A 23,299-nucleotide genomic window follows, 5' to 3' on the forward strand; every position below is an offset into this window, starting at 1 on the left:
GAACCATGAGAGACTATGGACTCTGAGAAACAAACTGAGGGTTCTAGAGGGGAGGGAGGTGGGGGCATGGGTTAGCCTGGTGATGGGTATTAAAGAGGGCACATACTGAATGGAGTACTGGGTGTTATGTGCAAACAATGAATCATGGAACCCTACATCAAAAACTAATGATGTAATGTATGGTGATTAACATAATAAAAAAATGCATAGAAATAAAAGCATATCTTGAAAATGGAAAAATAAATAAATAAAAAGGAGATTTTAAAGATCCAAAAAAAAAAGAAGGAAATAAACCTACACTTACATGGTCAATTAATCATCGAGAAAGGGGCCAAGAATATACAATGCAGAAAAGACAATCTCTTCAATAAATATTGCTGGGAAAAGTGGACAGCTACATGCAAAGGAATGAAACTAGACCACTCTTACACCATACACAAAAATAAACTCAAAATGGGTTAAAGACCTAAATGTGGGACCTAAAACCATAAAACTCCAGAAGAAAACATAGGCAGTAATCTCTGACATCAACCTTAGCAACATTTTTCTAGATATGTCTCGTCAGGCAAGGGAAACAAAAGCAAAAATAATCTAATGGGACTACACTAAAACAATAAAAAGCTTTTGCACAGTGAAGAAAATCATCAACAAAACGAAAACGCAACCTACTGAGTGGGAGAAGATATGTACAAATGATATATCAGATAGTGGGTTAATAGCCAAAATACATAAAGAACTTACACAACTCAACACCAGAAAAACAATCCAATTAAAAATGGGCACAGGATCTGAATAGACATTTTTATAAAAAACACATGCAGAGGGCCAAAAGACACATGAAAAGATGCTCAACATCACTAATCATAGGGAAATGAAAATCAAAACCACAATGAGGCATCACCTTACACCTGGCCAGAATGGCTAGTATCAAAAACACAGGACATAACAAGCGCTGGTGAGGATGTGGTGAAAAAGGAACCCTTGTACACTGTTGGTAGGAATGTGAATTGGTGCAGCCACTGTGTAAAACAGTATGGAGGTTCCTCAAAAAATTAAAGATAGAAATACCATACAATCCAGTAATTCATTCCACTGCCGGGTATTTACCCAAAGAAAATAAAAACATTAATTCAAAAAAATTTATATATGCACTCCTATGTTTACTGCAGCATTATTTACAATAGCCAAGATATAGAAGCAACCCAAATGTCCATCAATAGATGAATGGATAAAAAAGGTGTGGTATATATATACAATGGAATGTTACTCTGCCATAAACAAGTATGAGACCTTGCCATTTGTGACAACATGGATGGACCCAGGGGGTATTATGCTAAGTGAAATAAGTCAGAGAAAGGAAAATACCATATGATTTCACTTATATATGTAATCTAAAAAACAAAACAAACATACAAAAAGGCAAAAACGAGCTATAAATACCGAGAACAATATGGTGGTTGCCAGAGTAAGATGCTAAGCATGTTAAGTCCTAAAAAGTATAAAAAATCACAACAATGAAAAATACAGTGATAAGGGAGCATGGGGAATAATAATTTATATAGTATAGTTATGGAAGGCCACTCTGTCTAGGTGATACTTGAATGAGGAAGTGAACCAAGCTAATAAGCAACGAGCATTACAGACATATGGGACAATAAGTCCAAAGATCAGAGAAGGAAGAACACTTAATGTGTGTGAGAAAGCACAAGGAGGCCACTATAGCTAGAGTAAAGGAAACGAAGGAAAGAATAATAGAACCAGCTGTAATATATCAATAATTCATCTCTAATAATTATAATTATTCATAATAATCATTGGAGTCTTTCACACAGTTTTTTTTTTTTTTAAAGATTTTATTTATTTATTTGACAGAGAGAGACACAGCGAGAGAGGGAACACAAGCAGGCGGAGTGGGAGAGGGAGAAGCAGGCTCCCCGCTGAGCAGGGAGCCTGATGCGGGGCTCGATCCCAGGACCCTGGGATCATGACCTGAGCCGAAGGCAGACGCTTAACGACTGAGCCACCCAGGTGACCCCACACATAGTTTTTAAACTAATACATGAGGGGGGAAATTTGGAAAATTTCAAATTCATTACTGTGCAAAAATTCTCTATGTCTTAGTATGTTTCTTTATATAGCCAAAGAGTTCTAATTATTTCAATAATGCAACCAATACTCTTTAAGTACATAATATCAATCTATGAATTAAAAATATTTCACATTAGGTTTCAGTAAGTTCACATCCACTAGCCTCAAATATGATTAACACCACCAACTTCCATACAGAAAGCGGTGTCCTACTCAGTAGATATGGATACTCTTTGGGCAAGACTGCTACCACATCCTTTTGACAAGACTCCAACTGGAGCACTATGCGTTAAGAGGAATACACATTAGTGAGTCCAATTTCCTAATCATGTCCCTTTTCCACCTACCTGCCGATAACTTAGCATGGTTTAAAAGAATTCAACTTTCTCCATATATGCCATAATACCCATTCATGGGTTAATATGTATAATAAAAAACTAATTCCACTAAGTCAAGATATTTTTCATACTCGTATTTTTTGTTTAGTAAGTGCTAAAAGATAGGTTAGCAATTTAAAAATCCAATTTATCAATAAAACATATCTATATTAAAGATGAAAGAATTTCAGAGGGCACTTACATTGGAAGAAAAAAAGCTAGTTGATAAGCAAAATGAAGCCCAATTTCTTCCAAGAAATTTAAAAAGCAAGTTTTAAATGCTTTTAAAAAATAAAAAAGAAATAATACTAGAAAAAGAAGCCAAATGTGCATTTGAAAAATAGAGAACTTGCCTACAGTTACGTAAGCAATTAAAATAAAATGAATAAAAATGCAGCATTAAACATGCTGCAAAATGTGCACACTCAATCCAGCCAAGACAGTTACACCCACTCCCATTAGTAAAACAAAATGTAAGACAAAATGGGAAACTAATGAGCTCAGCTGCAGGGGCTTGTTTGTTTGTTTTTTAATTTCATCCATTTGCTCAAAACGTAGTTTCTATTTTACCCTAAAGTCTTTGTTGGATATAAGGGGAATCAAATGTTCCTAAACAAAAATCGGAATAAGCTCTGAAAATGCATAATACAAGCCTCATTTGTTCTAATGCACATCTGGTGTATTCTGTTTTAACATTTTTGACAGGTTAATCGTTTGTCTTCATGTTTAAAGAAACAAATGTTTTGCCAGTGCTGTTAAACAGATCCTGGGGCGGGGGTGGGCGGGGGTGGGCGGGGGGTGAAAAGACAATGTTAGAGAAGGAGAAAGGTCTATTTTTTCATGCTTTGTTAAAGCAAATGGAAGCGGGGGGACTACATACCTAGGAAACTTGACCATGGTATATGGAAGCTATGACTCATTATGAAAGTGTAAATAAAGGAAAGTCAATTAAAAAAATAAACATTTTAAAGGGACAGTTTTCTTATTTGAGATAAAGAAATAAATTATTTGAAAACCTTTCAGGCTAAAAAATAGTCTCAAGTTTTATTATGAAAACAGTAATAAAAATAACTCAAGCCTAAAGAAAATTGAGGCCAAAAGGATTATTTAGAGAATGGAAAAGTAGCAAAGGTGACAAAGTTAATTTCTATGAAAAATCATTTCACTGTGTAAAGCAAGGAGATGACAGGATACTGATATATTTGGTATTCAGTTTCACTTTTAATTGACTATATTTAGTATTGTTTGGTTTTAGTGAGCTTGAATTTAATTAGAAACAAAAAAATTATGAAAAATATTTTCATCAAATTCAACTGTAATTCTGGTTTAAATTTTTAAAATAATGTTCAGTTTCAGGTTTTACTTAGGAAAGAATATAAGTCTGATTCCATGACAACAGATACTCCCATAATGGATATCCCTAACAAAACGTACCAAACCTCAGTCAGATATCTAATAAGGATGTGTTATTCAGTGCAGGTTACCAAAAACAAACAAATAAAATTCTACAACAATAAAAGAATCGGAGAGGACATTTGAATTTGCTTAAAGTACAGAACATGATCTATAATTCAGGTTAAGTATTAGTGGCTATCATGTTTGATGAATTAGTTCAACTTGAATTAAAATTTGAACACGAATCTACTAAAACAATTTGAAATACTTGTTCTGTTTATACTACAAAATTTACCCCAAATTCAGCACACCAAAACCAAACTATGTCAGCAAATGAACTTAATATTCCTCCCTAATCTATTACCTGTTTCCATTAATATCAACTTATTAGGAGATCCCTAGGCTTCAAAATCTCAGCATCATATGACCCCCCGCCTCTCTCTCCCTCAACCTGTCCGTTCCTAACTGTAGCACAAAGACCTAGTGTCTTTGACATTTATCGCCTTACTACAGTCTCATTATGAAGATTTTAGTTTAAATAATACCTTTATTAGTCTCTGGCAATTGCACTTAAACTGGTCTCCCAACTTCTAGTTTTGATTAATGCCAATACATCTTATAAATTCTCTCTAGATTAAAGCTCTAAGGAACTCCCCATTTTAAAAACTTCTAAGAGGGGCACCTGGGTGGCTCAGTCAGTTAAGCAGCTGCCTTTGGCTCAGGTCATGATCCCGGGGTCCTGGGATTGAGCCCTGCGTCAGGCTCCCTGCTCAGCGGGGAGTCTGCTTCTGTCTCCCTCTGCCGTTCCCCCTGCTTGTGCTCTCTCTCTCAAATAAATAAGTAAAATCTTTAAAAAAAAAAAATAAAAAAATAATAAATAAATAATAAGAACTTCTAAGAGATTCCTGCTAAAAACAGAATAAAAGTCCAAGCTTCTTAGGATCTTATTCAAGATCTTTCTCAATATGGTATCCATCTTCCAATATGATTCCCATTATTTTCTTTCATTTCAATGTAGGGGTACCATTCACTACAAGCCAAAGAGAATTAACTGATATTTTTTGTACATGGCCTATAATATCTGACTTACTTCAATGTATATCATTAATAGATTCCTTCTATATAAAATAATACCACCCTTAATCCACTCATCCAATTATTCAAGGTACAGTTTTTATGTTTGTTTGTTTGTTTAAGTGGGCTCCATACCCAACGTGGGGCTTCAATTCACAACCCTGACATCAAGAGTCACATGCTCTATCAACTGAGCCAGCCAGGCACCCCTTTCAAGTTACAGTTTATTTTCTTTTTTAAGATTTTATTTTTAGGAGTGCCTGGGTGGCTCAGTTGGTTGAGCGACTGCCTGCAGCTCAGGTCATGATCCCAGGGTCGTGGGATCAAGCCCCACATCGGGCTTCCTGCTGAGCAGGAAGCCCGCTTCTCCCTCTCCCACTCCCCCTGCTTGTGTTCCCTCTCTCGCTGTCTCTCTCTGTCAATTAAATAAATAAATAAAATCTTTTAAAAAAAATATTTTATTTTTATTTTTAAGTAATCTCTATACCCATCGTAGGGCTTGAACTCACAACCTCCAGGTCAAGAGTCTCACGCTCTACTGACTGAGCCAGCCAGGTGCTGCTCAAGTTACAGTTTAAATGTTACCTCCTTCAGCATGCCTTCTCTGATTTCCCCAACAATGTGTGAAATCCTCCTCTACTAAACACCTTTGGCATCCTGTGAATTTATCATATCATACTTAACACTATGGCTATTTATATAGCAACATTACCTCCTACTAGATTTCGTAAGGGGGAAATATCCATAAGGGGAAAGTTCCTTAAGGAAATATCTACAGAGTCACGTACACAGTAAGCATTTATATATACATATATATATGCATATATGTGTATATAAATGTGTGTATATATATAATATATAAATACATATGTTGAATGCTGACATAAATAAGCATACATATTATATTGATAAATAAGTATAAAACAGTATGATAACATACCTGATGGGTAATATGTGCCATTAATTTCAAACCTGAATATGGCCTAAATTTAAAGAACTGGTATCATAAAGTAACTAGGTTTTCAAATTATTAGATTACCAATATTAATGCCAAAAGAAAAAAAAAATCAAATCCACATGTTCTTACACAACATGAAATTCAAATACCAGAACGTATTATTTACTCTACATATATATTAGCAGTTTTGTTTTATAACTAAACATACATGTTAGAAAGTTGTTGACAGCATATAAAAACAGTAAAAAGAATTCTCCCTTACTTCGAGTTAGTTTTGGAAATCTTTTTTTCAGCTTTTTCTTTAATGGATTAAGCTCGGGCATTATTTCTGGAACAGCTACATAAAAGTCTGATTGAATTTCATCATCCAAAATCTGAAAATCAGGGGAAAAAAGATAACCCTAGATTATATGAAAAGCTTTATCCTTCTGAAAATAAAGTATAATGTTGTAATTTCCCTTATAATTTAGAAAACAGACATTAAGCACAATTCTTTCCTTCAAAGATCCTACAAACACATTTACCAATTATGAAAACCATTAGAACCAAAACATTTTCTGATGTTCTCTTTTAAAAATAGCCACATCTTTTAAAAACAAAACAAAACAAAAACCCATTTACTGGGTTTAATTCTTCTGTGGGGTTATGTTAGTCAAAGGTGTAATCAACTAGAAGATAGCACTGATGTGTATACATGGCTCATATAATCCTACAAAGTTGAATTCATATGTCCATTAAAACTGAAGAAACAATGCTGAAAATTTTGCAATATATCATATGTTAAATTAATAATACTCAAATCACTAGCAACCAAATCACTAGCAACCACACTGCTTTCCTAAATTTAGAGCATCAAGAGAACTAATCTATAATTATTTTCACAAAGAACTGAAACTAAAATTCTATTTGCCTCCAATAACTAAAAATAAAAGAGGAGTGGGATGGTCAAAGACAAATTCATTTATAATTTATTTATCCACACTCTAATTCCATTTTAATAGCAAAAAGAATAATATCCAATTTTTAAAAGACAGCTTTAATTAATTCAGGCAAGCATCCGAAATAATTATTAGACTACTACAACATACTCCATTTAAACATTTAGTTGATTACAAAATGATTACAAAAACATTTAGTTGATTACAAAAAAGGAACTTTTTAGAATAATACTGCTTGGACAACAAATATTTTACCAATGATTCTTTTTGCATATAATATTACCACAATATGTCATTCAAAGACATGGTTTGGGGTTACACAGTGAACCCTAAAATCTTGTACCATGGCAAAATTAAGCAGTGATTCTAGAATTTTACCTTCCTGTTATTATTCTTATTTTTCCAAATTCTTTACTCCCTAAATAACTTACTGTGGTCCCCTTAATGGTAACAACTTGCATTAAATGAGCACTTACCACATGTACCAAGCAATCTGCTGAACATGTCAAATGATTTAGTTCATCCAGTCTTTGTAATAACCCTATGAGGCCAGTACTAATATTGACCACACATCCCAGATCAGGAAACTGAGGGCTTAGGACAGATTAGTCAGTCTGTGCACTTATAAAGAGCAGATCCAGATTTCAAACATATGCAATGGCTCTTATTCATAGAAATATGAAAACAGAGGCAATTTTGAAACGTCAAAGAACTGTGTGTGAAATTTCTACTCTAAGACCTTTCAATACGGATTTTATGACACGCTCCTTTAAATTTAAAACTGTTTAAAAGTTATGTTAAAGTTAACCTTAAGATCACCTCTTGGAATAATACAAAACCATATAAATGAAAACCATGCTTTAGAGACAAGTAAAAATGAAGTTCTGAAACAAAATGAATTTATTAAAGACCTAACTTAAAAAATGACTATTAGTTCAGTAAATTTACCCTACATTTACCTTCTATAAGTGCTAAGTAAAATAGTATTTAACCTAACTAAAAAATACAGAAATGTGTAAAAAAAAAATCACAGCCATGATGCTATTTACCAAAAGTGTCTTGAAATTATTTCATAATCTGAATAGCTTCTAAAAATAACATGGATGAGGGGAGCTTGGGTGGCTCAGTCGGTTGGGCGGCTGACTCTTGGTTTTGGCTCAGGTCTTGAGCTCGGGCAGACTCTGCTTAAGGATTCTTCCTCTCCCTCTGCCCCTCCCCCCATTTGTGTGCACACTCTGTCTCTCTCTCAGGTAAAAAAATAAATCTTTAGAAAATTTAAAAAAATAAAATAACATGGATAAACTTTGAAAGATTCCATGGAGTAACTTGCAAGAATATGCTAGTGATGCCTTATACAACTGGCATTTTCCCTCTAGTAATCAATCACCACTGGCACCCTTAAAGAGAAATTCTGTACTGTAACATCTTATTTACCAAATAATTTCAAAATATACTTGGTTTCCTTATTTGGGTTACTTTTTCTTTTTTTTTTTTTTTAAAGATTTTATTTATTCATTTGAGACAGAGAGAATGAGATACAGAGAGCATGAGAGGGAGGAGGGTCAGAGGGAGAAGCAGACTCCCCGCTGAGCAGGGAGCCCGATGCGGGACTCGATTCCGGGACTCCAGGATCATGACCTGAGCCGAAGGCAGTCGCTTAACCAACTGAGCCACCCAGGCGCCCTGGGTTACTTTTTCAAATATGTTTTATTTAATAAACTTAATTCTACAGAAGACTTTCTGCTCCCTTACCATTTCTTTCTTGAGAAGTAATTTCTTGCTTAACATTTAACTTCATTTAAACTATTGTTGTTTTGACAGTTCTACAAGACACTCTTATGCTTTCAGAAAAAAAAAAAAAACAGATGGAAGGCGGTACACTGATTTAATAAGAATAGTTAGTTCTCTGGCTCCAGAAACTAAGCTCTATTCTCTAAATCCAAAGAATCTGTGGTATTGCTTATTTTTTAAAAATTAAAAGAATTTTAATAATTTTATTAAATTAAAGCTTATGATACATCAGAAACAACTGGATACCACCCTCTGACTTTGACCCAGAGTCTGCATGAAAGCATAATCTCTTCGTATTTTCCACCAGTGCTACTCCCAAAAATCATTCTGGAGACTCTCCTTAAAAATCCAGAATCCCCACCACATTTAGAGTACTATTGGGGTGGGAAAAAACACACTACAAACACTCTTGTACATCCCAAAGGAAGGGCCCAGTGCAAACTTTCCCCAAATCAAAATCTGGATATGGAGCAAAGAGAAATTTTCAAATCACTTTCTCCTGTTCTAAAAACAAAAAGGTGGGCGCCTGGGTGGCTCAGTCGTTCAGCGTCTGCCTTCGGCTCAGGTCATAATCCCAGGGTCCTGGGATCGAGCCCCGCATCGGTCTCCCTGCTCCATGGGAAGCCTGCTTCTCCCTCTCCCACTCCCCCTGCTTGTGTTCCCTCTCTAGCTATGTCTCTCTGTCAAATAAATAAAATCTTTAAAAAAATAAATAAATAAAAAATAAAAACAAAAAGGCATTCTATAAACAAATTTAGAACACTTTAGAAATTTGTATTTTCAGAAACAACGCCCAAAATTCAACACACATGCCTCTTCTTCCCTCTTAAAAAACAAAACAAAACAAAACAAAACAACATTGTTCTGATTGCAAACCAGCTCCACAAATTCTTTGCTACTTTCTTAACACAGGCTACATAACCACTTGGTGCCTCATGCTGAGCCTGTGCCACTCCGAAGTGGTTGGAGTAAAAGTTAAGAGTAATCAGAAGTATTGTATTACTACAGAGGTCAGATATTATCCTTTGTGATCTGTGAAGTTAATCACACTTTTCACTCCAAGAAGGCAGAACAAATATTTGATCTTCAAAACATGAACAGTGATATTCATGATATCACTACCTTTTAAATTTCATTTTAAATCTTGCATTCAAAACCACAAAGAGTCATATTGCTCTTTCCAGTCTACCCACAAAAACTCTCACAAACATACAGGAAGCAAGGGGTTAAAAAATCATGATGTAAATCAAGCATAATTAATATCAGACTGTCTGGATAGTTTTTTCTTAGCTTGATTTTGAGACTCAAAAGAGTAGGAAAATTTTTCCCTATTCTACAAAGCTTTACTAACCATTTGTCAAAAGATATAGGCATAGTGGTTATGTTTCACATGAAATAAATCAATGCATGGCAAAGATAACAGAACAATTTCTATAACTAATGAATATGAAAACAACACTGTACCTTCTGAATTAGATTAATTCCTCCTGCAAATGCAGCTCCATTTTCTTCTGCTATTTTAATCTCTGATGCATTCTATAAAAATACAGTAGTTTGAATATCAATCTTTAAACAAATTCAGTCTGATTTCAAGTATTTTGTAAGAAATAATATCACAGTTCAAAATAAAAATTGTGGTTTTTACTTTTAACTGAAAATGCATCATTTCTCAATCAGATGTATCAGAGATACTGTATACCGAACAAGTTTACTTTGTAGTTGATTAAGGTGTTTCTTGACTAACACATGAGGAAATACATTGAAATGACATATTAGGAACCTAAGAAGTGGCTCAATCAAATTCAATGCCTTCAATACATCATCTTCCAAAAGTAAAAGATTAAGATATATTTAGTTTTGCTAACTTAAATGGAGACATCTTATCAAACCAAAGAGGAAAAGTTACTTAAGGAATGCTAGAATCAAAACTATATTGTACACCTGAAACTAATGTAACACTGTATGTTAACTAACTAGAATTAAAAACTAAAAAAAAAAAATTTAGCCAGCTGTTTGAAAATTCAAAAGAAAAATATACAGTAGGGGCGCCTGGGTGGCTCAGTCATTAAGCGTCTGCCTTCGGCTCAGGTCATGGTCCCAGGGTCCTGGGATCCAGCCCCATATAAGGCTCCCTGCTCAGCAGGGAACCTGCTTCTCACTCTCCCACTTCCCCTGCTTGTGCTCTCTCTCTCTCTCTCTCTCGCTGTGTCTGTCAAATAAATAAATAAAATCTTTAAATATATATATATACAGTATTAGTTATCTTCTATGTTCCCTTTATGCCATTTCATTTTACTGTGAAAATATATCACTCCCTTAAGTCACTCAAGTTTTGTAGCATTCCAACAGCTATATTCTCCACTTTTCTAGAAAAAAAAACAGTAAAGAATCTCTTCCTTGAAAGTGAAGTAGATACAGAAAAATCAAAACACTCTACAAAACAAATTCATAAATACATTTCAAATGTTTATAATACAAAAAGACTGACAAAGAGCCATATGATTCTATTTGTTACAACCTCAACTTTCCTGGTTTTCCAGACCAGATATTTTTAAGTGTGGTTTCTGTGTCTTCACAGCACTAAGTGGGCCCATTGCTTTAAAACAATTTTACTGGGCACCTGGGTGGCAAAGTCAGTTAAGCATCTGCCTTCAACTTAGGTCATGATCTCAGGGTCCTGGGATCGAGCCCCACATCAGGTTCCCTCTCAGCAGGGAGTCTGCTTCTCCCTCTGCCTCCGCTCCCCCTGCTTGGGTGCTTGTGTGCTTGCATGTGCGCACACGTGCTCTTCCTCTCTCTCTCTCTGTCAAATAAATAAATAAAAATCTTTAAAAAATAATAATAATTTTATTGTTTTTATTTGAAGAGAGTACTCTGAGTAAGAAGCAGGAGGTAGTAGGACAAATTCTCTATTTCTCTTCAGTTTCTTGTGAGAAACATAATGTAGTAGATTAATAATGATGAAATTAATTTTCTAGTTTAGCTCTTTCTCAAATGACATAACCTCAAATAAGTCATCTAACTGCTTCAAATGGGGAAAATAAGACTATGTGAATAGTCTACTCATTCAGTTAATCTAAGCACTGATTAATGTGATATGTACAAAAAATTAAATGATATGAAAGGTTGACAAAGGTTACTCACCCCTGTAAATACAGCAACTTTATTGATTTCTGAAATGAATGGGTATGGAAAACGAAGAACACTGGCAAATGGCTCCACTTTTTTCTAGATACACAACAATGGAAAAATAATAATGAAAAATTCATTCATCTTTTCTATATATCTCACATCTATAAAAAAACAAAACTGATGTTTTGTTTTCAACATTTTAATTCTACCACGTCCTCTAATTAATCTAGAACTATTCACTGATTACAATTTAAAGCATAAGAGACTCTATTTCTTTTCTAAGAAATCATAATGAAAATCTGCATCTCTCTCCCCACCTTCATACTGCCACAGCACTTGGCTTCTACCTCTACATCATTCATCACAATCTCTCATGTATTAAGTGATGTGTTTGCATATCCATATCTTCCCCAGCACCTAGTATAATGCTTTCTACATGATGGATATCAATAAATGTTTACTAACTTGAATTAAATTCAAAAGAACATGTAGTTTTTTAACACCATCAAGGAGGACATGAGCACAGCTATGCATAATAGACGACAGAAAATATCCAGCTAATCTGCTCAGTAGGTCACTATTAACGCTAAATCTAAGACAGAATGCCAAGTCTGAAAGGCTCTTCTGAGTGGGTCTATTTTGAAACAACATGGACTGCCCACCACTTGCAAAGATTTCTGGGAAGTCGGTTGGAAAATCCAAAATATATAATGGCATGCATTAAGGCACCCAAATATGAATGGAGATTCTACAGGGTCTCAGAACTTCTTTGTTGTTTTCTAGCCAAGGACCTGTCTAGCCCTGTGGCTCATATCACTTAGACTTCACATGGAAAATCTAGGCCCATAGTTTTGGTGCAGTTTTAAAGTCTAGAAGAAAGGGAAAAAAGGTTGTTCCCTAATTCAGACTGATTGAAAGGTTATATTTTTAGCAAAACTTTGAGTAGAGATAACTTCCGGAGGATTTCTTTTCAGACAAGAAAGAACGAACTCTTAAGCATACTTGACATCAGACATGCAACTCAATTTTACTGACTGGCATTCCTTTGCCATTAACATGTCACAACTAGTTTCAGTAAATATTTCAATGGCAAGTAATCACAATACTGGGGAAACACTGGCTTGTTGTATAAGCACTCTATCGAAAACAAAAAATGTCTTAGGAAAACAACAGTACCCTTTCAATGTTAATAGTCTACAAGTGGCTTTCATTTCTGAAATGAAGCTTGTGGTCCTACAACTCTTCATTATGAATCACAGTTGACCTCTAAAGAACTCGGGTGTTGGGACACTACCCCCACACAGTTGAAAAGCTGCATGTAACTTCTGACTCCCCCAAAACTTAACTACTAATAGCCTACTATTGACCAAAAGCCTTATCGATAACATAAACAGTCAACCAACACATATTTGGTATGCTGTATGTATTAGATACTGTATTCTTATAACAAAGAAAGCTAGAGATAAGAAAATATTAAGAAAATAAGGAAGAGAAAATACATTTACAGTAGTATACTGCCTTTATAAAAAAAAAAAAACTCTGCATGTAAGTGGATCCTCACAGTTCAAAACTATGTTATTCAAGGGTCAACAGTACATTAATGGCTGACTGAGAAAGTGGTCATCTTGGATACTACAACATTTTTAAAATAAAAGAACTAACAGTAAAACTGCTATAAAATAAAATTACAGCATGGCTGGTATAAACTGTTTCTAAGAAATAAGAACTATGAAATAAGATAGACCTTGATTCAAATCCTAACTTCACCTCTTATTCTGTGACCATAAACAAGTTACTTCAGCTTCTCTGTCTCAGCTTCCTCTTTTGAGGTTATTATAGGATTAAATGAGAAAATGCATGCAAAGCACTTAGCATTGTGGCTGGTACACAGAAAGTTTCCTGTAAATGTTGATTGTGATTATTAAACACTTAGCAAGTCCTTTACATGCACTGCCTCATTTAATCCTCTTAAAAACTGTGTAAACTAAGCATTTTATCTCCCTTTATAAAGAGGTCGGAAAAAATAGATCTGAAAAGGTTAAACCAGAAACCCAAAGTCAAAAAGCAAGTAAGTGGTGACACCAGGATTCTGGCCTGTGCTGTAGTTTGACTCCAGGGCCCATGCTCTTAAGCGCTACACTATACAGCCTCCTCCTAAGTGTTCAACCACTGTTGTTGTTGAAGTTGTTACACTGTATTCAAAAATTTGTACCTTCTAGTTTGACCAAAAGACATCCTCAGAATAAAAATTAAAATACCATTTCCAAGAAAATTAGATTTCTTAAATGAGATTTAGAGTTGTAATGGACCTCAACTCTAATTCAGTATTTTTACTACTTTTAGAGTTTTATAAACAAAAGTCATCCAAGGAACTGCATATAAACAAATAAAGCAGAAAAGTTTTGGTTGAAGCAAGAGTGAGGGGCTTGGCACCCCACTGATGCAAACTTAGTCTCAACGCAGGACTCTAAGGAACATACCTCTAATCCCAAACCCTCATTTACAGAAAAGGAATATGACACCCAGGCAGCTTAAGTCATTTTTCAAAGTTACAGTAATACCTCAATTAATTTTAACACTACTTTATGAAATTTATACCAGTGATTTTCAGGTAACTAGGAGATAAATGTTCATCGACTCTGCAGAGTATGTTCAACATATTTTTATATTTGGAAAATAAAAACAAAATTTTTCATCCCATAGTATAGAAAGAACATAAGACTTCCCAAAAATTATTATAAGAAAAAAGGAACTTTAAAAATTAGGAAACAGCAATTCATACAGCTCCTGTTCACAAATAAATTTATTTTAGTTGAGTCTACATACCTTTTTCCCCAGTGCCATATCCAGTGTCAAATCAAGATAAACACCTTGCTTTGGATTAGTAAAGTCCAGAGTTTGAAATTTCTTAAGTAACTGAATAGCTTTCTCCACCTCATATATCTGTCTTGGATATAAGCGCTTTAAGTAGACATCATCCTCAGGTTCGCCTTCCATAAAGGAGTATGACTTTATTTTTTCTATCTCATCTTTTTTCTCATCTGATGCTTTGTCTTTCACACCTTTTTTTGTTTTCTTTGTAGGCCTTAAAAAAAGACAAATTCAAGATCAGTTATCTCAGTACATATTCTAAGAAACTTTTTTTGGGGGGGCGCCTGGGTGGCTCAGTTGGTTAAGCAACTGCCTTCGGCTCCGGTCATGATCCTGGAGTCCCTGGATCGAGTCCCGCATCGGGCTCCCTGCTCGGCAGGGAGTCTGCTTCGTCCTCTGACCCTATCCCCTGTCATGTGTTCTCTCTCTCTCATTCTCTCTCTCTCTCAAATAAATAAATAAAATCTTTAAAAAAAAAAAAAAAGAAACTTTTTTTTTTTTTTAAACCAATGTAGGGGCGCCTGGGTGGCTCAGTCAGTTAAGCATCTGCTTTCGGCTCAGGTCATGACCTCAGGGTCCTGGGATCAGGCCCTACATCAGGCTCCCTGCTTAGCTGGGAGCCTGCTTCTCCCTCTCCTCCCCACTCAAGCTCTCTCTGGCTATTTCTGTCACTATCTCAGTCTGTCTCTGTCAAATAAATAAATAAAATCTTTAAAAAAATAAAAAGCCAATGTACATAAAACACAAAAAATAACAAAAGATAAAGTTTATTTTATTTTTATTTTTTAAGTTTATTTTAATTCAAAAGCATAGACTGCTTTACAATGTTTCTAGCTGAACAAATATTAAGTAAACTTTTGTACTGTTTGCAGTTGATGCAAAGTTGGATAAGGCATTGATGCTGCTCTCCAAAAGTTTAGAGGAATAGAGGATACAGACATGCAAACAGATAATTTCAATACAATGGGTAAGTACTTTGACACAGTGTTCTCGGAGCCGCAGGGAAGACATTTAATCCAGTCTAGGAAGCTAGGGAAGTGTTCTAGAGAAGATGACCCTAACATCAATTCTTGAAGGATAAGGAAGAATTAGCTGAAGTATATACCCAAGAGAGATGAAAACATATGACTACATGAAAACATGTACACAAATGTTCATTGCAGCATTACTCCTAACAGTCAAAAAGTAAAAACAACCCAAATGTTCAATAACCCAGATGAATGGATACAAAATGTGATATATCCACACAATAAAATATTAATCAGCAGTGAAAAGGAATGAAGTACTGATACAAGCTACAATAAGTATAAACTTTAAAAACATTACGCAAATGAAAGAAGCCAGTCACAAAAGACCACATATTTTATGGTTCCATTTGTATGAAACATCAAGAATGGGCAAATCCACAGAAACTGAAAGTAGATTTAGTGATTGTCCAAGGCTGGGAGAGGAGGTTAGAAAAATGGGCCTAACTGCCAATAGGCATGAGGTTTTAGCGCAAGTTAACAAAAATGTTCTAAAAATAACACTGTGAGGGTGGCAAAAGTGTGAATACATTAAAAACCACTGAACTGTACACTTTAAATGGGTGAATTGAATGGTATGTAAATTATATCTCAATAAAGCTATTATCTTAAAAAGTAGAGTTAGCCAGGCAAAGAAACAACATAATAAAATTACTGAGTCATCAAACAGAATACAAGTACACAAGGAGAGCTATTATAAATTCTGACGAGAGCAGAGGGGGACAAAATTTTTCTCTAAGGGCCAGACAGGAAATATTTTATAGTCTCTTACCTCAGTATTTCAATTATGCCACTGTAATGTGAAAGCAGCTATAGACACTGAAAAATGAATGAGTGTAGCCATGTTCCAATAAAACGTTATTTACAAACAAATGGCCTAAATTTCATAATTTTCATGTGTCACAAAATACTGTTTTTTCTTTTTTTATCTAATCACTTAAAAATGTAAGAACTATGTTCACGAACCATACAAAAATAGATGGCAGAACAGATTTTTTGGCCCACTAGACATAGTTTGCTGACTCCTGAACTACAGGGCAAAACAGAAGGCAAGAAACATCTGAAGATGGGGCTGGAGAATCTAGATCATAGAGGGCCTTCGCTAGAGGCAATGAGAAGCTACAAAACAGGAGTGACGTCTGTATTTCCAGTAGAATATTCCGGCTACAATATGAGAGATAGATTTGAAGGAAGTCGGATTGGAGACAATATAAAGACTAGCCCCTCCCTTTCTTCTAAAGGAGATATGACAGCAGTGATGGTAAGAGGCTGGAGAAGATGAGAGATTAGATATTTATAAAGTAAATACTGCAGAAAAATAAAGATGAAAAAAGAAGACTATTTTTATACAATACTTCCTACGTTTCTGGCTTGGGTGACCAGACATAGCATAGTATCATTAAGACCAGAAATAAAGGCAAAACAGGTTTCTTGTGAGATGAGTTCAGTTTGGGGCAATACAGAGTTTGAGTGTGGGGTTAGTTGCATCACTGACCCTAATTCTTTATCCCCTCTCTTCATTCAAATCACTTTGCTGGTGACTTTGCAGTTCCTCCCATTTAAAGGGGTAGAGCATAGTTCCCAGCACTTGGATTGGTCATGTGACTAGTTTGGCCAATATAATAAAGCAAAAGTGACAGTTCTCTGCTCTAAGCCTAGGCCAGTAAGAAGCTTCATGTGTTCCCACTTCCATGCTTGTATTTCTGCCATTTCCATAAGAACATGCTTGTGCCACCCCAAAGGCAGGAGAATAAGAGACTGTGAAACAGAGTTGCCCCCACAGAGCCCCAGGCTAGAGGCTAGATTGGACAATTCACAACTGACGTGCAGACTCACAGATGTGCAGCAAGCCCAGCCAAAGTCCTAAGAGACACCCATCCACACCTAGCTTAGATCAGCTGACCCACAGATGTGTGGGCAATGATAAAGAATTCTTGAGTGGTTTGGTATATAACAAAAGCTAACAAGGTGTTTACAAAATATCTAGGAAAATATGTTCAACAGGTAAGTTAAGAGAGCAGATAAGAGTTTGAACCTAAGAAGACAGGGAAAAAAAAAAAAGAGCTAGAGATAATAGCATATATTTTCTCAACACTATTTCAAATCACACCTATAATCTTTTAACCATAGAGTTTTAAATTAGTTAAGTAATATTTCTAGAAAAAGGTTTGAGTTCTGTTGTAGGCAGAATAATGGCTTTCCAACAATGTTATATCTACATGGCAAAAAAGGCTTTGCAGATGTGCTTAGGGCTAAAGACTTTGAGATGGGGAGATAATCTGGATAATCCAGGGGCCAATCTAATCACACAAGTCCTTGAAAGCAGAGAAACTTTCCCCTTTCCCACCTACATTTGAAAGAGATGGAAAGAGACAGAAGAAATTCGAGCATGAAAGGGAATCTGCCATTCCTGGCTTTGAAGATGGAGGAAGGTGGCCACAAGCCCAGGAATGTCAGTAGCCTCTCAAAAGTGGGAATGGAGAAGAAACAGATTTTCCCTTAGAGCTTCTAGAGAGGAAGGAAGCCCTGCTGACACCTTGATTTTAGCCCAGTGAGATCCATGACAGACTTGACTTACAGAACTGCAAGATAACAAACTTCTAATGTTTTAAACCACAAAGTTTGTGGTAATTTGTTAACAGAAAACTAATATAGGTCCTATAAAATTTATGTGAAAGAAACAGATGACAGTAAAATAAATTTTTAAAAAAGAAACTCAAAATCCAATCCAATGTATAATTCCATTCTCACTTTTTAGCCCTCAATGAATCCTTATTACCACAACTAACAGCATCCTCTCAGCTAATAAGCAATTCAACAGAATAGCAGATAATGACAATGCTCATTTTTAATGGGACACAGGTGTCCTTCTGGACTGATGACAAGTCTAAGCAGGTGTCCAAGTGGATGGATGCAACATGCCTCAATAGCTACTTTGGAAGTACTCCACAAAATTCCAAATCTTCCCAACTGGAGAAATCACATTTTTATTTTATATTTAGTAAAAGAATAGGGAGGCCAATAAAAGAAGGAGCCTAAAGAGTATGTTTTAGTAAAATACTCTCCATCTAAAAGAAACAAAACAAATAAATTTCCTAGCTGTAACCTACAGACTTACTTTACATAAATGCTGATTTCACCACAAAATTTTTTGTCATGGCCGAACCTGTCCATTTAAATTGCAATTAATATCAAATTCCCAGGGACTGAAACATGATTTTTAAATTCATAAATATATGCAACACCCAATAGAAGTCTGATACATAGAGTGCATTGAGTATACAGCAATTTGTTTATCTATACTTTGGTCCTTGTTTCACAAAATATTTGAGCTGATTCAGTAAAAATATTTTTAAGTTACAAATGGAACACTGTTTTAAAGAAAAAAAAAGCATAATGTCATTATAACAGAGATCAAATAGGACTCTAAAAAAACCACTTTCTTCCAAAATTAAAAAAAAGCACAACTGAACAAAATCTGTCAATAATTAATTTAATAGGGGCGCCTGGGTGGCTCAGTTGGTTAAGCGACTGCCTTCGGCTCAGGTCATGATCCTGAAGTCCCTGGATCGAGTCCCGCATCGGGCTCCCTGCTCGGCAGGGAGTCTGCTTTGCCCTCTGACCCTATCCCCGCTCATGTGTTCTCTCTCATTCTCTCTCTCTCAAATAAATAAATAAAAAATCTTTAAAAAAAAAAAATAATAATAATAATTAATTTAATAGACCCACTGCCAGTTTTCCATGACCCTCCAAAAAATGTCTATCTTTATTCATTAGAATCATATCCAGAAGACCTCTGTTGTTCATGCAATTATGTAAGGCCCTATCAGGAGAGCTTAAATACTTTGATTCTTGGGGACTAAAAATAAATCATACTTAAAAAAGGTTTTTGCCAAGGTGAGGGAAAAATGCCTGGCAGTCTGAATCAAAGAGAATTTAGCTGCAGTTACCTGGGTACCTAAACCACATAGATTAAATGAGTAATAATAGATTATACTCAGTGATGCCTGGGTGGCTAAGTCAGTTAAGCGTCTGCCTTCAGCTCAGGTCATGATCCCAGGGTTCTGGGATCGAGCCCCACATCTGGCTACCTGCTCCGCGGGAAGCCTGCTTCTCCCTCTCCCACTCCTCCTGCTTGTGTTCCCTCTCTCGCTGTGTCTCTCTCTGTCAAATAAATGAAATCTTTAAAAAAAAGAAAGAGATTACACTCAGGTAATAACTCTCCCCCTGCCTCATTTGTCCCTTAACTCCAAAAGCATGAAAGGAAAAATAATTCCATGGTCATACTCAAATAAAACAAACAAAAAAATTCAGTGCTATAATAAAGCTCACTTCAAGACCTTTGAAGATCTGTGACCCCAGAGATCCAAGTCCCTTCAAGGCTGAAAAACCCTTTATATTGAGGAATTGGGGGATGGAAGTTGGGGGGCATGGTGATACACAACTTCTGTCAAACTAAACAGAACTAAAGAGAAAACGCCTAGGGCATGTAATTATTAATGGAATGCAAACATCTGGACAACTCATTTCTCAGTATAATCATGTAAATAAATTCATTAATATCTCTGATCCTGGTTTATTCATGAAACTAAAGGCAGAAGTTCTGCTTATGCTTATAATGTGAAAGCCAAAAGAATAAAACCCAGTCAATAATACAAATAAATGAAAATTAAAAAATAAAAACTGGAAAGAGTATTAACAACTAGAGAGTCGGATAAAATCACAACTTTTCTTGAATGCATCACAAAGCTGAGATCACAGGTCAGCCAAGTAGCCTTAAATCCAAGAAGAATCAGCCCACATTCCCTTCTACCACTCCACATGCATACTCAGGACACTCTCACCTGTAGCAGAGTATAAGAGGAAGGCAAACAGGTAAGAATGTTAGGGCTACTAGAAAGCCCCTGGGACATTCAAACACAATGGGAATTCATACTCAATTTGTAGGCTCTTTCCACAGACCTCCACCAGATGCTCCTGGGAAAGACGGGAGCAGACCAGGAGACTAGAAAGCCTCCCTGAAGAGTACAGGTACAGAGATTAGCCACTGCTGCCAGAAAGGCATGTAACCCTGAAACCATGCAGGGCACAGGTAACCACCCATGTGTATAGGGAAAAGAAAGAAGAAAAAAAACAAAAACTTCTACCCTTAGGGGTAGGTCAGGAAACAGTCCGGAGCACAGTATCCTCTACAGTACAGTAAAGCTGGGGGGAAGGGCCTGGACACTCTGGCAAAGACCAGCAGTAGATAAATACCATGGGGAGAAGGGATAGAAATACTAAGAAAACCCCATCCCGAAGGTCCAGCCACACTGGGCCCACTTAAGATAAAGTCTGGTTTGGAAAACAGAGGATCCCTCCTGCACCCATCTCCAGACTAGCAAGCACTAATAAGCAACAGCAATCTATACTAGGGAAGGAGCAAGAGTATAGAGACCTCCCCCTCTGAGGCACAGCTGCCTGCATTGGCAAGGCAGAAAACAGAGCATAAAACGGGAACACTGAGAAAAACCTTCCAAGCAACCCAGCCCCCATCCTACGCACAAGGTAAAGTACAGAAATTTGAAGCTGGTGGTAACCATAGCAACAACAAAACCAAAACCTAGCTCGACTTCTGACTGGACTGATTCAACACGGTGACAACAGGCATGTGCATTCCCGGGCATAAATACTAGGTACTTTGGCTTCAACTGTTCTACACAAGATGTTTGGCAGTCAATAAAAAATTTTGAGATACATGAAGAAGAAAAAGAACCTATTATCAACAAAGAAACAGAACCGGGGCGCCTGGGTGGCTCAGTTGGTTAAGCGACTGCCTTCGGCTCAGGTCATGATCCTGGAGTCCCAGGATCAAGTCCCGCATCAGGCTCCCTGCTCGGCGGGGAGTCTGCTTCTCCCTCTGGCCCTCCTCCCTCTCATGCTCTCTGTCTCTCATTCTGTCTCAAATAAATAAATAAAAATCTTTAAAAAAAACAAAGAAACAGAACCAAAGTCGGAGATGACCAAAGTGGCCTTTTTTATCAGGGATCTGCCACTGGCAAACCATGAGTACATGCACATACATGGACCAACGAAGAGATTCAAAATGACAAGAGAGAAGAGAGAAGCAAGCACAAGCCTCTCCACCCTGTCTCAGATCCTGATAAAAAAATTTTTTTTTGCCATACAAAAACGATTTTTTAGTGTATTATAAAGTCAGTACATTAAAAAATTAAAACCACAGGGGCACCTGGGTGGCACAGTGGGTTAAGCCTCCAACTCTTGGTTTCAGCTCAGGTTGTGATCTCAGAATCATGAGATCAAGCGCCACATCAGGCTCTGTGCTCATCAAGGAGTCTGCTTGGGATTCTCTCTCCCCTGTCCCTCTGCCCCTCCCCCCAGCATGCATGCATGCTTGGGCACTCTCTCTCTCAAACAAATAAATAAAAAATCTTAAAAAAAATAACCACAACTTCTCATCAAGCTACTGAATAACTCTCATTGTCAGACATGAAAAAAAATTAAAACTTGATGATACTATTTATTACCTATCAAATTGGCAAAGTTCAAAAATTTTAACTATACTACATATGGAAAAGTAGACATGCTAATACAATATACTGGTAAGGCCATAAATTAGCAATATCTCTATGAAGGCAATTTAGTATTACCTATTACCTATCAAAATTATAAATGCACACATCTTTTGATTCAAAAATTCTATTTCTCAGAGTTTATACTACAAATACATTCATAATCTTTGACAAGGTCTATGTACATGATTATTCACTTATAATAGCAAAAGATTGAGAAGATAAATGTGTACCATGGGGGAAACAGGGAAGTGGTTAAATAAATTATTGTATATTCACACAATGAAATATTATATGCGTGTTCATTACGGCATTATTTACAATAGCCAAAACATGGAAACAACCTAAATGTCCATTGACAAATGAATGGATAAAGAAAATATGGTACATATACACAATGAAATAGTATTCAGCCATAAAAAAAGAATGAAATCTTGCCATCTGAGACAACATGGATGGACCTTAAAGGCATTATGCTAAGTGAAATAAGTCAGAGAATAACAAATGCCATATGATCTCACTTATACATGAAATATTAAAAAAAAAAAACAAACTCACAGATGCAGGGAACAGATTGGTGGTTACCAGAGAGAGGCAGTAAGTGGTCAAAAGTACAAAATTCCAGTTATAAAATAAATAATCACGGGGATGTAATGAATAGCATGGTGACTATTATTAATAATACTGTACTGTTGGGGCGCCTGGGTGGCTCAGTTGTTAAGCGTGTGCCTTCGGCTCAGGTCATGATCCAGGGTCCTGGGACTGAGTCCCACATTGGGCTCCCTGCTCAGTGGGGAGTCTGCTTCTCCCTCTCCCTCTGCCTGCCACTCTGCCTACTTGTGCTCTCTCTATCTCTCAGTCAAATAAATAAAATCTTTAAAAAAATAAAAAAATTAAAAATAAATAAAACTGTACTGTCTATCTGAAAGTTACTAAGAAAGTAAGTCTTCAAAAATTCTCATCACAAGAAAAGAAATTGTAGCTTTGTATAGTGATAGATATTAACCAGACTTACCGTGGTGAGCATTTCCCAAAACATACAAATACTGAATCATTATGTTGTACAACTGACACTAAT

General features: G+C 36.1%; 1 protein-coding gene across 1 annotated transcript in view; it reads right to left on the minus strand.

Annotated features, from left to right (window-relative positions):
• MRPL1 (mitochondrial ribosomal protein L1) overlaps positions 1–23,299 on the minus strand; it is a 61,333-nt gene that overhangs the window by 36,589 nt on the left and 1,445 nt on the right. The window contains exons 2-5 of the mRNA XM_081813143.1: positions 14,580–14,838; positions 11,766–11,849; positions 10,086–10,157; positions 6,064–6,266 (exon numbers count right to left, since the gene is read on the minus strand). Of these exons, the coding sequence (XP_081669269.1) occupies positions 6,064–6,266; positions 10,086–10,157; positions 11,766–11,849; positions 14,580–14,838 (618 nt within the window). The remainder of the gene's footprint in view (positions 1–6,063; positions 6,267–10,085; positions 10,158–11,765; positions 11,850–14,579; positions 14,839–23,299) is intronic.

The sequence above is a fragment of the Leptonychotes weddellii genome, chromosome 2, assembly GCF_054177405.1.
Source record: "Leptonychotes weddellii isolate Sample4059 chromosome 2, ASM5417740v2, whole genome shotgun sequence".
NCBI classification, from domain to species: domain Eukaryota; kingdom Metazoa; phylum Chordata; class Mammalia; order Carnivora; family Phocidae; genus Leptonychotes; species Leptonychotes weddellii.